Source organism: Hylobates moloch, unplaced genomic scaffold (assembly GCF_009828535.3).
Source record: "Hylobates moloch isolate HMO894 unplaced genomic scaffold, HMol_V3 SCAFFOLD_5, whole genome shotgun sequence".
NCBI lineage: Eukaryota > Metazoa > Chordata > Mammalia > Primates > Hylobatidae > Hylobates > Hylobates moloch.
Window position 1 is genome coordinate 126,929,272 of NW_026652280.1, and position 16,143 is coordinate 126,945,414.

Genomic DNA, 16,143 nt, shown 5'->3' on the forward strand with positions numbered 1-16,143 from the left:
GCTTAGGTAATTTCATTTTACATGACTGCCATTTTATGTGAACACATATCCTCTTGAATGTGTATCCTTCTTTCTCATTTAGTTCTGGCTCAATTTAGAAAATCATTGTCATCTGTGCTTTGTTCTCTCCATATCAGCCTCCCTCCCCAGAGCTAGTTTGTGAGTCAAGCCTGAGTCAAATCCCTCGGAAGCCTCAGTATCAACTCCATTCTAGGGCAATATTTTTCAACACATAGCCAGTGGACTCCTTGCCTAAAAATTACCTGGGGATCTTACAAAACTGCAAATTTCTTGGCCTTGCTCCAAAATAATCTGAGCAGGTCTGAGGAGGAACATGCATTTTACAAGCAGTCCGTCCAAACACAAAGCTGCTTCATCACAGATTTTTTGGTTAAGAATGCAACTACTTTATTAAGAATAGTTTGAATTAAGAGTTAATATCCGTAACAATAAAAAGTCTTACAAAAAAAACAAAGAAAGCTGAACACAATAGCAAAATGGGGTAATACATAAAACAACACTTCAACAAATAAATACAAATGGCCAATGAACAAAATAATTTAGCTTAATATTTAAATTATATGAGATATTATTTTTAACTATTTTATATTTACCAGTTTGATTAGTAACAGCTAACACTTATCAATCACTATGTGTCAAAAACTATTGTGTTTTACTCAAGTAATCTGTAAGAAAGGTGCTATAACTATGTCTATTATAAATTCTCAAAGGTCTCTTTTTTTTCTAGAGACAGGGTCTTGCTCTGTTGCCCAGGCTGGAGAGCAGTGGCACAATCATGGCTCATTGCAGCCTAGACCTCCTGGGCTCAACTGATGCTGATGTTCCTACCTCAGCTTCCTGAACAGCTGTGACCACAGGTGCATGCCACAACTCCCAGCTAATTTTTTAAAAACATTTTGTAGAGATAGGGTCTCACTATGTTGCCCAGGCTGGTCTTGAACTCCTGGGCTCAAGCAATCCTCCCACCTTGGCCTACCAAAGTGCTGAGATTATAGGAGTGAGCCACTGCACTCAGCCAGGTCTTACTTCTTATAGCTAATAACAGTCTGCAATGGAATTCAAACCCAGTTAGTCTGGTTCTATACTCCATGCCCTTAAATACTACATTATACTAATATATACTCAGTATTGGTAATGATGGAAACTCTTGGATAGAGCTGAAAGTTTTAATTATTATAATCTTTCTGGAGAAAATTTGGCAGTATGTATTAACAGCCTCAAATATATAGATATAGTCTAACCCAATGGTCCTTTTTGGCGCCAGGGACTGGGTTCACAGAAGACACTTTTTCATGGACTGGGGGTGACGGGCATCGTTTTGGGATGATTCAAGTGCATTACATTTATTGTGTACTTTATTTCTACTATTATTACATTGTAATATATAGTGAAATAATTATACAACTCACCATAATGTGGAATCAGTGGGACCCCTAAGCTTGTTTTCCTGCAACTAGACAGTCCCATTTGGGGGTGATGGGAAACAGTGACAGATCATCAGGCATTAGATTCTCATAGGCAGCATGCAATCTAAATCCCTCGCAGGGACAGTTCACAATAGGGTTCATGCCCGTATGAGAATCTAATGCAGCCACTGATCTGACAGGAGGCAGAGTTCAGGTGGTAATGTGAGTGATGGGGCACAGCTGTAAATACAGATAAAGCTCACCTGCCACTCACCTCCTGCTGTGCGGCCTGGTTCCTAACAGGCCATGGACCAGTACTGGTCTGTGGCCCAGAGGTTGGGGACCCCTCGTCTAACCCAAAAATTCCATTTCTGAAAATTTATACTAGTACTAATGATGGCAAACTATGAGCATTTACTATGTGCCAGGCATTGTGTTAAGTGCTTTATATGTGTTATCCTATTTAACTCTTACAAAATTTTCCAGATGGGAGACTGAGATGATGAAAGTTCTAAACAATAGATCCAAGATCATACTGACAGTAATGAACCTAAAGTTAAACCTAGGTCTAAACCTCAAAACCTAGATTCTTCTGTAGTATGCAGTAACATCTAGAAAGGGAATAACTAAGGATTCATGTAAAGATGAATGTACAGACATAAATAATAGGGAATAATTAGAAGCAGTCTAGACGTCCAAAAATGGAAATTGTTTAAATAAATTATGGTAAAGCCATAAAGTAGAATAATATGTTGAAATTTTTAAAAAATGAAGTGGTAAAAGGGTATGAGGTATGCAACTTAGCCTCAAATACTTCAGAGGAATTGTGTGTGTGTGTGTGTGTGTGTGTGTGTGTGTGTGTACAGAGAGATGCATGTGTGTGTGTATGTATGCCTGTAGGCATGCATGTATCTATCTATATAGAAAGAATACACATGCAGGTACACACATAAATTATAAAGCAATAGGGTAAAATGTTAACAACAGGTGATGCTGACACTGCTGGTCCTTGTACCATACTTTGAGTAGCAAGGATATAGAGGACCCTTAAAACTGCTTAATTCAGTCTAGTGGTAACTTACTTATTAAAGTGGCAAATCTCTATCAAACAAGACATACTTACGAAGCAAAAGGAATTTTTAATATAGGATCTGAATTGTCAACAGCTAGGCTCCCAGATTTAAAGTGAGGACTGAACTGTGTCAGATGATTTCGAAGAATTCCAACAGCAACTTGTGCATGTGGATCAAGACTAACTCTGAAAACATTAATTAAAAAGTGGTTAATTTTTAGGAGTAATTTATTCAAATTTAACAGGATATGCAAACTATTTTAAATATAAGTAAAGTCAACAGTTTGTGCTCAATTCACATACCTGAATATAATAACACTTCCTGGAGACAAGTTTTCAAATTCTATTTCTTGAATATATTCATTGGGCCCTTTTGTGGCAACTCCAGCTTGTTTAACAATTTTACTTTCATTAAGCTTGAAAAAAAGTACATTAAAAATATCCATTCAACAAATAGTTCTAATGTTCTTAAAATGCTAAACACAGTAGTAAGATGAGAGTCCCAAATACCTGAATATGTTCTCTAATTTCTACTGTGATATCTGGCATTCCATTGATTGAATTCTCATCCTTCCTATAAGGTTTCGTGTTTCTCTCAATAGTTCTAGCTTCAAGAACTACTTCTTCAATTTTGCCTAGGAATACATAAAAACATTTTAACAAAATTTCATATGGAATCATCCAAAATTAGGAAGGCTAAAGTGGTTTCAAATCATTTAACTTAAAGTTGAAAATAAAATCTCAGTTAATTTTTTTTAGAAGTCTGAAAGATTATTCTACCCAAGGTGTATTTTCAAATTTTAAAAAAAATTACAGCTTGGTTAACAAAGCTTTTTTAGAAGTAGAAACGTATCAAAACAATAGCTTAGCTCTAGGGAACAACTTACTAATTTTGAGCAGAAAAAAGCAAATCACTTGAAAGGCTTACATTTTTTTAAAACTTGGAATATTTCAGATACAAAAAAAAAAAATAAAAAACCCAAGTTCTACTTCCTCACTTAAAGAAAATTTTACAAATACAATAAAGCCTCTGTGTACCCATTCTTCACTTTCAGAGGTAACCTCAATTCAGTTTGGTGCTCACTACCCCTGGCATTTTCACTACACATGCCTGTTTCCTCAAACAACATATATTATTTTCCCTATTTCCAAGTTTTATTAAAATGAAGTTATATATATTTGCAACTTGCTTTTTATTGGTCAACAATGTATTTTTTAGATTCATTCACACTGCTGCATCAGCTGTAGCACATTTACTTCAAATGCCAAATAATATTCTACTGTATGAATATACCAAAATATATCTGTTCTATTAAGGTTGTCTCTAATTTTTCTCTATTATAAACAATATTGCAATAAATATTCTTGTGCATATCTTCAAATGGAAATATATGAAAATTTCCCAGATATATACCTAGAGATAGAACTGCAGGGTCAATGGATTATATAAAATTTCAACCTTACTTTAAATAACTTAAGCTTTAAGTCATTAATCTGGCAATAGGTAACAGAACTTCTTGATCTAGAAATTCTACCTCTGTAAATATACACTAAGAAAATTGTTTAAAAGAAAAATCAATTATCCTTAGTGTATATTTAAAACTTAGTAACACTACTATAACATACTAAAGAATATTTAAAAGGGCATAATAACATAACGTATGAACATTTAATAAAATAAAAACCACAATTTTGTGGACTGAAGTGGAAATGTTTTAAGAATGATCCGTGACCAAAACAAAACCTGAGATAATATTGTACACAGTGACTGTTGTCCTATAAAACTGAATACGTACATTAGCAAAGATCAGATAAGGATGGTGAATATAAATTTGTGAACAATTAAAGAAACTTTTAGGTATTCAGGTTGATAATTTTTAAAAACAGGAACTATGCATATTCAGCAACTAGCAACCAATATAGAATATGATGATTTTTACAGGAATTTTCATTTGGTCAATCAATCAACAAACTTTGCCAGCTGCTGCATGAACAGGAGCATGCCATGCTGTAATATGCCACATATAATAGTAAGACAGACAATAAAATACACATACCCAGAAAAAAATCAAGTAATATTAAGGACATATCTCAGGGATGTATTTTATAATTTTTGACTCTCTATGCCAGAGGAGTACATAGAGACTATAATTACTACATGTTCAGAAGAATCACTGAACAAAGGAGGTGCAACTTTAGACCTTGAAAGATCCAGACAATTCACATAGTATTTGGGGAGAGGTAAAAATATCTATTTGGCTGAAATAGTGGACTGACACAGGGCTAGGATGGTGGATGACGATGGATTATGAAAAGCCTTAAACATAAGGTTATATTATTTTCCATTTTAGTTCATATGTTTGTATGTATGTTTGTGCATATACACACACAAAGACATATTTATGCACGCATATACATATACACTAACACACAAATATACATATTGTTCTGCTAGAAGAGAAATAAATGTTCATTTTACACAAATTAGGAAATAAAATATAAACAAAAATATTTCACAATTCAAAAAATGTTAACATTTGAAAGCATTTCTGTCTAGGTTTTGTTCCACGCAGTAAAAATATAAGTTGCCAAAAATTTCTTTTTTTTTTTTTTTTTTGAGATAGGGTCTCACTCTATCACCCAGTAGAGTGCAGTGGTGGGATCTGGACTCAGTGTAACTACTGCCTGCTGGGCTCAGGCGATCCTCCCACCTCAGCTTCAGGAGTAGCTAAGACTACAGGCATGTGCCACCATGCCCACCTAATTTTTTGTACCTTTTTTTTTGATAGAGACAGGGTTTTACCATAATGCTGAGGCTGGTCTTGAACTCCTGAGCTCAAGTGATCTGCCTGCCTCAGCCTCCTGAGGTGTTGGGATTACAGGTGTGAGCCATCATGCCTGGCGAAGTTACTAAAAAGTTTAAATTATTTTTCTCAAGTACATCCACAGTAGCAGTGTGTTATAATATGTATGATATATACATGATATATAACCATAACATTACAGTATAACTTAATACAATGATATAATACAAATACAATAACAATTTTTAGATTGCATTACCAGGGATGCACATTTGAGGTACTTCCTTGCTGTAAAATGAAGTCTTGGGATTCCTGAAAGCAGTTCTAGATACAGCCACAACAGACTGATGGATGCTAGGTGAGTGTCTTGTTACTGCCACTATGTCTTCATCAACTTGATCCACATACACCTGAGAAGCAGAAAGAACAACCAGATTAGCTCTCGAACTGAAAAGACTTACTCTGAAATTGAACCTGAAGAAACAAATTTAACTATTTCTTGCCTGAATAAAACCCTTGGCTCCAAGCTCCTGATGAAGTTTATTGATAGCACACCTGGCTGCAATAATGCCGCTTTGGAAATTAACTTCACCTGTATTTGAAGGCAATGCTTCAGGATTCCACTTAGTGTAAAACCGTTCTTCAGAAACCACTGAAATCTGGACAAAGGTAAAATTTAGCACAGATACATCTTAATTACAATGAATTTTTTTTAATAAAAATGCCCAAAGTCATTGGCCATGTAGGTTTTAAGAAACAACATATAAACAAACCTGATGAGGCACTAATTCATCATAGCCTCTTGTACTTCCACTAGCACAACACGCCATAGAAACAATTGTAGTACTTGGAAGAGCATCATACGCTGATCTATGCTAGAAGACAACAAAGCAAAAGTTTGCTTTCTTTCAAATGCAAAGTGCCATTCTATAGCATAATGAAGTAAGAGGATAATTACATAAATAAATTCATAAGGTAAATTAATTTGCTTTTAAACAAGTAAAACATTCTGTAAACTATGTATTACAAATCAGTTAAAAATCTAAGATACTATTTTGAAGTATATGGATATGATTGTGACCAAGTGTCAGAGAGTTAAATATCAAAGCATTTAGCAAAATAAGTACATGAAAAAGATTAGGTGCTTACCACAATAGGACACTCATTATCATGCGTAATATCCATAAACAGGGCATGTGCAATAGCTGGCATTAAAGGCCTCAAACAGGGCTGAACAAAGGATCCAACAGGTTCTCCTCCATATCGGTAAACTAATCTGCCCTCTTCATGACTATTATATGCACTCATTGCCTCTGCAGAGCATTACAGAATATTTTAACAATCTTCATTATCTATGTCCAGGAAGAGGTTAGATTTCTTCTCATAAATGATTTTCAAAATAAAGACCACATCAATATTATAAAAAATAAAACTACTTTAAGGACTTGAACAAATGTCTACTAGTTTAAGTGACAAAAAAGTTTTCCCCATAACTTAACTGGAGAAATGGCTCATGTAAGGAAAAGGGAACATATGTTGTTTACTGGGATGTAAGCTATACAAAACTGATTATAAAACATCTAAACATTACATCATATCTCCCAGTAGAAGATGAAAAACAGGTTTGCATATTTTCAACAACAAAAAATGGTTTTGTTAGTGAGTCTTCAGTTCATCCTACCGGTCTTTCAATTTGAAATGAGGTATCTTACCCCAAAGTAGAAATTTATACTGATAAAAATAGACTGAGTTATATTAGAATATGTCACACAAAGTATTTAGAAGAACATTAACTGTGTTAAAAAAATTATTAAGCATTGCATATGAAGCTATTAAATCCTTTAATCTACTTAAACAAAAGCTAAAGTTTTAGATGGGAAATACACTCCAACAAGCCTACCTCTTATTAAGGAACTAATGCCCAGTCTAGTAACAAAGACATTGTCCAGATCTTCACTTCCTGTGAACAGTTCAGCTACTACATATAAATTGGGTTGCAAATTCCTAGCAGCATCCAACATGTACTGTAAAAAGCACAGTGACAAATGTAACAAATAAATGTAACAGAAAGAGAAAAGCAAGCTGGGAGGAAGGAAAGAGACAAAAGGAGGCATGGATTTGACATAGAAAAATATGCAGCAAGATATCAAACATACCAAAACACATAGAAACAAGAGAATTTATCAAGAGAAGAAAACAGTTAAAAACGAAGATTAGATTTTGCAAAGATATTGAGACATGAGAGAGGAAAAGAAGAAAAATGTTAGTTTCATATTACTAAATGTAAATCATAACACTACAATTCTATTAGGTTTTCTCTCTGTTTTTTGTTTGCTTATTTATTTATTTTTTGAGACCAAGTTTCGCTCTTGTTGCCTAGGCTGGAGTGCAATGACATGATGTGAGCTCACCACAACCTCCGCCTCCCAGGTTCAAGCAATTCTCCAGCCTCAGCCTCCTGAGTAGCTGGGATTACAGGCATGCACCACCACACCCAGCTAATTTTGTATTTTTAGTAGAGACTGGGTTTCTCCAGGTTGGTCAGGCTGGTTGCAAACTCCCAACCTCAGGTGATCTGCCTGCCTCGGCCTAAAAGTGTTGGGATTACAGGCGTGAGCCACCGTGCCTGAGCCTGCTTGCTTTTTTTTAAAACTTTAATCAGACTTAATTTCCAGGTGGTTGACTAAATAATTATTCATAAATTTCCTGCTGGTGAATTACTTAGCTGTTGGAAAGATTACATTTGTCTGACCAGACTGAAGCCAGTTTCTCCTACAGATGATGATAAGTAACTCTCAAAAACTCTTACACCTTACAATTTCCACTTGTGTGATTTACGTTTAGCTGTTTATTATAAACACTGGTTTATAATAAAAAATCAGATTGGTTCCAAACTGTTAAACACAACATTTGCACAAAGATTAATAAAATACTTGAAACTCTATTAGCTAACAAGTAGAATCCTAGATTTTGTAATTTAAAATTAAGTAAATTAAGTTTGAATATTCTGTTCTGTCATTTAACAATCTTAGAAGCATTATTTTTTTTTTGCTGTTGCTAAAAGCACAATAAAACAAAGCTGTCATTTTTTGGAACTAAACAATGTTCTACCAGCTTAACTAATATTCACTAAATCCCTCCAAATCAAATCAATTTTTCATCATAGGACTTGAAACATACACATTATAATACTGCTTTAATATTATAGAAATAGATATTTTTCAGGTAAGCACACATTTCCAAAGAACACCTAAGTGACACTGGTCATTAGGAAGCTATCAAAAATCTTATAAGCAGTGTCACTGTAGGGTTTCTAAAAATAACAAATAAAAAAATCTTATAAGCAGGATGAAAATTATGAGTTTAATTACAAAGTTGTATTAGATAGAAGGTAATACTATAAGTATTGGCATTGTTCAGAAGTTATTGTAAAGAGCTCAAAGAGGAATAGACAATGTTTATGTTTACACTTATATTTTTATAAATAATAAAAATTAAATCGAGGCTAGACTGGCTTCAATATGCTATAATGTTAATGTTTAATTTTTATTTTATTTTATTTATTTATTTATTTTTTAGACTGTCGCCAGGCCAGAGTGCAGTGGTGTGATCTCGGCTCACTGCAACCTCCGCCTCTCGTGTTCAAGTGATTCTCCTGCCTCAGCCGCCCGAGTAGCTGGGACTACAGGCACACACCACTATAATGTGTAATAAGCTATTCACCTTCACAGTCACTTCTAAAATATATTGAAAGCAACCTAAAAATAAGAAAAATTAACATTTTATGTATTCACAGTAGCCAATGATTGCGCTCCATATTATCAGAAATGTGATCAACTTCCCTAAATTAAAATTTTAAAATTAGCTAAATATTTTATGGCCCAGTATTCCATAACAACCGCAAAAGATTGTTAGAATTATGCTAATTATGCAATAGTGATAAATACTACCACCAAATCAATGCTTGTGTCCAACTAGCAAAAGGAAACATTTACCTGCATAGTTTACTTAAGGAAAGCTAGGAAGGAACACTGAATTTCTTTTCTTAATGTAGATAAATTGTTTTTCTGTACCTCAGCTACATGAAGAGGTGTTGAGTGGCAGTTATCAAGACGCACTCCCTGGAAATAAGTTGCAGTTATTTCAGTGTATTTTTTCATGTGTGCCCAGAGATAAGGACAGTCCTCTGGTTTATTCCCATAGCGTAATTTAACACTGTCTCCCCAGCAAATAAGTTCTCTCCTTAGGTAAACTTCTGAACCTGTTCAGAAAAGAGATTGCTTTCAATGGTTCAAGAAATAAAATGAAAACAACTACTTCAAGGAAACGCTGGTTTTTAAATTGCTTTGATCATTTCTGCCACAAATGATATATTGGTTAAATTATATCTAAAGTGGTATGAGATAATGTTTTAAAAAATTAATAATTATTTCTCATAGCTATTCTGAAAAAACTCTAGCTTACAGTCTCTTCTAAAAATTTGTCCTCAATTTCAAACACCCAAGTCACTTCATAAGAGAAAACAGAAATGTTAATATCATAGGCCTTTTAAAACCATAGTTCTACCAAAAACATTTAAAACTCCATCTCCACCCTCCTACTTATTATCGGCAACAGGTTGTATCAGATCCATGGCACACAGCAGAATGGCTTGATTTCGTTTAGAATGGCTAGGACAAAGAGGGCAGAGATACTTACACTCAAATTTATACTCTTAAAAAAAAGCATTAAGATTTCTGAATAAATTTTAATGTCACTAATATAGACCCCTAGAGTTTTGAAATGTTAAAAAATAAATATATCAATGGGCTCCTGCAACATTCTTCCTGGTAATGAAATAGCTATAGAAACACAAGACACTAAGAGTGAGGGGGGACCTAAAACCATTAGGTTCTAGTTTAATTGCCACTGAAATTCTTAATACCTCTGGCCAATGAGTGAAAATATCTCTTATGGCAATGTAATTGTAATAGCAGTGGTTTCAAACTTGTTTGTAAAAACGCAATAATATTTTGTCCAAATAAAAGCTTATGTAGACCCACAATATAGAAGACAGATATATAAAAGTTATTCTGTTTGAGAAGATAAAAGGTAGGAAGGCAAAGGAGAGGATAGAAGATGAACTTCTTTTTTTGTTGGCTCCATGTTTTCTTTCTCAAATTGTGTGTACCTGGTACCTTTATGGTGAAATAATTTAAAAACCAATAGACTAATGGGGAAGAAAATCAATAAAGCAGATTTTATTTTGACCTTGCCATGAACTATTCTTTCCCTATCCATAGAGAAGTTAAAAATTACATACCCGGTTCAGCAAAGTTTCGAAGAGGATCATCTCCCATTACCCATCCATTGTGTGCCATCAGAAAACAAGCTTTATTTGGGAGATGAATCATAGATTCTTCCATGGAGAAGTCCGTCTCTTCAAATGGGAAAGTAAAATACCTGTGAAAATATAATTAAATATTAAATCCATACAAAGAAACTCCTTGGAGAGAATATAAATTTGCAACATTAAAACTAAACTTCTTTTCTAATGAATAGAATAAAATAAGTTTGATGCTATTTATAGGAAAAAAACTTCAATATAGGTCAAAAATCTTCATTAGGCTTTTTGAGTAAATCTAGCAGGATGTGAGAAATAGGGAGTTAACACAACAGCATATCTGGCTAACAGTTTAAATAATTTTTAAAACTTCATAAAATTATTTTTAAAAATCATTGAGGCGGCTGGGCATGGTGGCTCACGCCTGCAATCCTAGAACTTTGGGAGGCCGAGGCAGGGGGATTACATGAGGTCAGGAGTTTGAGACCAGCCTGGCCAACATGGGGAAACCCCGTCTCTACTAAAACTACAAAAATTAGCTGGGCATGGTGGCGCACCTCTGTAGTCCTGGCTACTTGGGAGGCTGAGGCAGGAGAATTGCTTGAACCCGGGAGGCGGAGGTTGCAGTGAGCTGAGATCGTGCCACTGCACTCCAGCCTGGGTGACAGAACGAGACTCCATCTCAAATAAAAACATAAATACATAATTGAGGCACTGATGTTACTTTGCAAAGATATTTTTTAAAAAGACTCTAAAGATACACAAAGGCTTTTACTGCACTCTAGTTGCCCAACCTATGCTTCATGTCACTTACAAAGTAAGGAGCCAGATGCTTGCTTAATTTGATTAATATTGAATTTATTACTAAGTAGGCAGTCCTCCAGAAACATTAAATAATAACTATAAATTGGTTCACACTGATGAGTTTCTCTAACAAAATATTTGCCTAACAAAATTAGTTAATATTAAGCCTATGTCCAAATCGAAACTTCTATTTCAATTTAAGAAATGTACTGAACTCACATGTTAAAGAAAACATTTAGGTTAATTTCAAAAGTTAAATACAATTTTCAATTTTCAACCATCAATAAGAAAAAAAAAACAAAAATGCAACACCTGGTAACTAAAGGATGCTTTCTAGTGACAGGTCCTAGTTTTGGACCATGGCCAGCCAGTCGTTCATAAAACACATTTCCCAAAAGGCAATTAACTGCCTGAAAAACATTAAATTGTGTTAGATCATCATCATGTCAAGACAACAAAAAAATAGTAGTAACATGCAAGGAAAGGCAGCAGTTCAAAAATAAGTAAAACCTGTTCCTGATGATAGTTAATGAGTCGATGCTTCTCTGAATTTAATTCCTCAATTCTCTTACGAAACCAACTACAGCATTCTTCAATTGCTGCTGGCCCATTGCTAGAGCAGATGGAGAAATGCAGATACAGTATTTAATGGCTTTACAGATTCTACATTTAAAAACTTTCTAACAAAGGTCACAGAAACCTTAAATATATTCATCAGGATTTCAATTATGGCTGATGATGTTTTCCAATTGTGAAAATGTTTATATACACATAGAAACATGGCCCACACACAGAAAAAGTGGGAAAATGTCATGTGCTGAAATAGAATTACAGTGAATTACTTTCATTTTCTATTAAGCGTTTTTAGTAAGTAGTATGAAAATCATACTAGCCATAAAGGTTCGTAAGTAATATTATTTCACAGAAAAAAACACATTACATACTCATGTGGTATGAAAGTCGTTAGTGCAATGTTCATATCTACAGTACAGCCAAACCGTCTGTATTCAGGATCTTGAATAATCGTAAGATGTTGGTTTGGATCAGACTTGGTTACTCGCCTATTTTCTAAAAGAAAGAAAAGATGATACCCTAAATGAAATATCAAAGAGATTATAACTGTCACTATTTTCTGATTTTTGGCCTATAATTTTTTCACTGAAAATAAAACAAATATTTATTTCACAAGTATCCTCCTACCTCCCCCCCTTCTCATCTTGCTGTGTGCACATGCACGCGCGCACACACACACACACACACACACAACACACGAGGGATGTGGGGGAGAAAGAAACAGAGACAAAAATAAAAGAAAGACACAAGGATTCCTATCAATTCAATCTCAGCCCCCACTTTTCTGCCTACATCAGCATTCACTTATTCTATTCTATTCTTTTTTTATTTTTATTTATATATATATTTTTATTATACTTTCAGTTCTAGGGTACATGTGCACAACTTGCAGGTTTGTTATATATGTATACATGTACTTTTTTTTTTTTTAAGCACTTTAAGGACTTTAGTGGAACCCATTTTCCTCCCAGGTGCTACCAAATATTCTAACCTCAGGAGTTATTTTTCAAGATTGCTTTCAAAGTTTGCTTCCTAAAGTCTTATTAACAACCTGACTTTCTTTGAATTCTCTAAAAGAAGCACACAGGTTTAATACTTTTTTTCCCTTTTCATCAACCATATTCCTTAGATAATAACTTAAAAATTAAAAAGGAAATAAATGATTTGGGGGGAAATTTTCACTCTTTTTCTGGAACTTGTTTGTAATAAAATTAAGAACTGGTACAGGATTGCCTCCATTGAATTTGATTTTATATTAACTAATTAATTTGTGTCTGGCTTATTCTAAAGAGACTTTGAAATGACTTATAAAAACACGAACAAAAAAACATAAAATAATGGGTTTCCATAGTGTAGTGGTTATTCACGTTAGCCTCACAAAACAGCATAAAATACAAATCGATTCTTGAAATCTAGTTTCTAAGGTTCATCTGGAAGAGTAAATATATGAAAACCACCGACGGGCATGGTGGCTTGCACCTGTAATCCCAGCATTTTGGGAGGCTGAGGCAGGCGGATCACCTGAGGTCAAGAGATCGAGACCAGCCTGACCAACATGGAGAAACCCCAACTCTACTAAAAATACAGAATTAGCTGGGTGTGGTGGCACATGCCTGTAATCCCAGCTACTCAGGAGGCTGAGGCAGGAGAATCGCTTGAACCCAGGAAGCGGAAGTCGTGGTGAGTGGAGATCATGCCACTGCACTTCAGCCTAGGCAATAAGAGTGAAACTCTGTCTCAAAAAAAAAAAAAAAACAAAAAAACAAAAAAACAAAAAAAAAGAACACTGCCATGCCATCAGTATAAACTAATAATCTTTAGTATTGATAGAATAAAAGAGATGGATCAGATGAAGAGCACAGATAACAGATGTATATTTTGTATATTACCATACACTATGAAGTACTATGGTGGTACTTCAAATCAGTATAAAAGGATGGATTTTCAACTCAATATAATTTTAAAAATACAAATCAAGTTAAATATCTTCTTTATATAATATACAAAAATAAATTTCAGGTATATTAAATATTCCAATGTAAAAATACAAATTAGAAGAAAAGAGAATGTTGATGGAAGGTCTTTTCTAAGCATGATATAAAATTGGAAGCCATCAGAGATTGAAAAGTTTGACTACATTAAAAAAAATGTCACCATAAACAAGAGTTAAAAGATCAAGAGCATACTAGGAGGATATATTTGAGGCCTGTGTAATAATCAATAATGTCAATACAAAAAAAAGAGACAACTCAATAGAAAAATGAGAAGAAACATTAACAGGCAATTAATGGAAGAAATATAAATAGCTAATCAAGGTGTAAAAATATACTTCATTAATAAGCAAAGAAATGTAACTTCAAAGGCTGGGCATGGTGGCTCACGCCTGTAATCCCAGCACTTTGGGAGGCAGGGGCAGGCGGATCACGAGGTCAAGAGATCGAGACCATCCTGGCCAACATGGTGAAACCCCGTCTCTACTAAAAATACAAAAATTAGCTGGGTGTGGTGGTGCATGCCTGTAGTTTCAGCTACTTGGGAGGCTGAGGCAGGACAATCACTTGAACCTGGGAGGCGGAGGTTGCAGTGAGCCAAGATCACACCACTGCACTCTAGCCTGGTGACAGAGTGAGACTCAGTCTCAAAAAAAAAAAAAGAAATGTAAATTAAAATAATGTATGTTTTGCCTAATTGACAAACATGATGAAGGTTAATGATATCTAATGTTAGTGATAATATTAAGTTGGTATAACTTGCTGTGAAAATAAATTTATTATATTTGAAATCTGTATACCCTCTGACTCAATAATTCCATGTTTAACAATTTATCCTTCAGATTGACTCACATAAGCAAGTAAACATAAGGTGTACAGGGATGTATTTTCTGCAGTACAGCTTATGAGACTGGAAGTTTATCCAGGGAAAGGACTTTGTTCTGTTTACCACTGAATCCTTATGTCTAGCACACAGTAGTAGGTGGTTCAATGAATATGCATTGAATGAATGAATGAAAAATGAAAAAAACTGGAAACAACCTATCAAAAAGGCTAAATAAATTCAAGTACTTTAAAAATAGCATATTGCTATACAGAGGTTAAAAGAAATAATGAGCTATAAATAAATTCATATTGTCAACTAAAAGAACAAGTTGTTGACAGTTTATGTTCTTGTCTTATTTGCATGTGTAAAAAATAAAAATAATAAACTTATGTACATACCATATATAGAATTATATAAATTATATATAAAATTGAATTTTTTTTTCAAAAAGAGTCTTAAATACAAGAAACAATATGTAGTAGCTGAGATGTGGGTTTTGGGAGAGAAGAGGTCATACATTCTATTTTCTTACACATTTAAACTATTGGGCTTTTTCTCTTTACAATGAGCACATATTATTTCATGTAAATAATACAGCTTATTGGGGGAAGGGAAGATAGAGGCCCTTTAGTAAAATGAAACAGGAAGAAAAGTTAATATTAGGTCGGGCGCGGTGGCTCACGCTTGTAATCCCAGCACTTTGGGAGGCCGAGGCGGGCGGATCACAAGGTCAGGAGATCGAGACCACGGTGAAACCCCGTCTCTACTAAAAATACAAAAAATTAGCCGGGCGTGGTGGCGGGCGCCTGTAGTCCCAGCTACTCGGAGAGGCTGAGGCAGGAGAATGGAGTGAACCCAGGAGGCGGAGCTTGCAGTGAGCTGAGATTGCGCCACTGCACTCCAGCCTGGGCAACACAGCAAGACTCCGTCTCAAAAAAAAAAAAATAAATAAAATAAAATAATCCTTTTTAATTTGTCTCCTACAAACCCTACTTTCTCATTTCACCTATTTTTTCCTACCCTATTTTGTTGGGGGCACATTAACTTCTTGATTGGTTATGTCCTTAACAGAAGACTCACTTTGTTACCTTTTGCTATCTCGCCAATATCTGGCTTCAGTATCACTAGTGGTTAGGTGGCCTTAATAGTGGGCAAAATCAGCTGGGAGCCCCTCTACGTCAGTTAAGATTCTTACTATAGACAACAGGGGACTATCACATCTCTCAATTTCAAAACCTGTTTCAAGCCTTTCTCAGCTGAAATAACCTGTTCTACCTACTTCCCATTCACACATTTAACAACTATATACTGGGTTCCACAATA

The 16,143-nt window shown here is 34.7% G+C and overlaps 1 protein-coding gene across 1 annotated transcript in view; it reads right to left on the reverse strand.

The window, feature by feature from the left end:
* Positions 1-16,143, reverse strand: part of AGL (amylo-alpha-1, 6-glucosidase, 4-alpha-glucanotransferase) — a 71,816-nt gene that overhangs the window by 37,055 nt on the left and 18,618 nt on the right. Inside the window, exons 8-20 of the mRNA XM_032155282.2 lie at positions 12,375-12,498; positions 11,941-12,043; positions 11,743-11,840; positions 10,606-10,745; positions 9,377-9,564; positions 7,204-7,327; positions 6,453-6,616; positions 6,077-6,178; positions 5,807-5,962; positions 5,563-5,713; positions 3,010-3,134; positions 2,803-2,915; positions 2,551-2,685 (exon numbers count right to left, since the gene is read on the reverse strand). Of these exons, the coding sequence (XP_032011173.1) occupies positions 2,551-2,685; positions 2,803-2,915; positions 3,010-3,134; positions 5,563-5,713; positions 5,807-5,962; positions 6,077-6,178; positions 6,453-6,616; positions 7,204-7,327; positions 9,377-9,564; positions 10,606-10,745; positions 11,743-11,840; positions 11,941-12,043; positions 12,375-12,498 (1,723 nt within the window). The remainder of the gene's footprint in view (positions 1-2,550; positions 2,686-2,802; positions 2,916-3,009; positions 3,135-5,562; positions 5,714-5,806; positions 5,963-6,076; positions 6,179-6,452; positions 6,617-7,203; positions 7,328-9,376; positions 9,565-10,605; positions 10,746-11,742; positions 11,841-11,940; positions 12,044-12,374; positions 12,499-16,143) is intronic.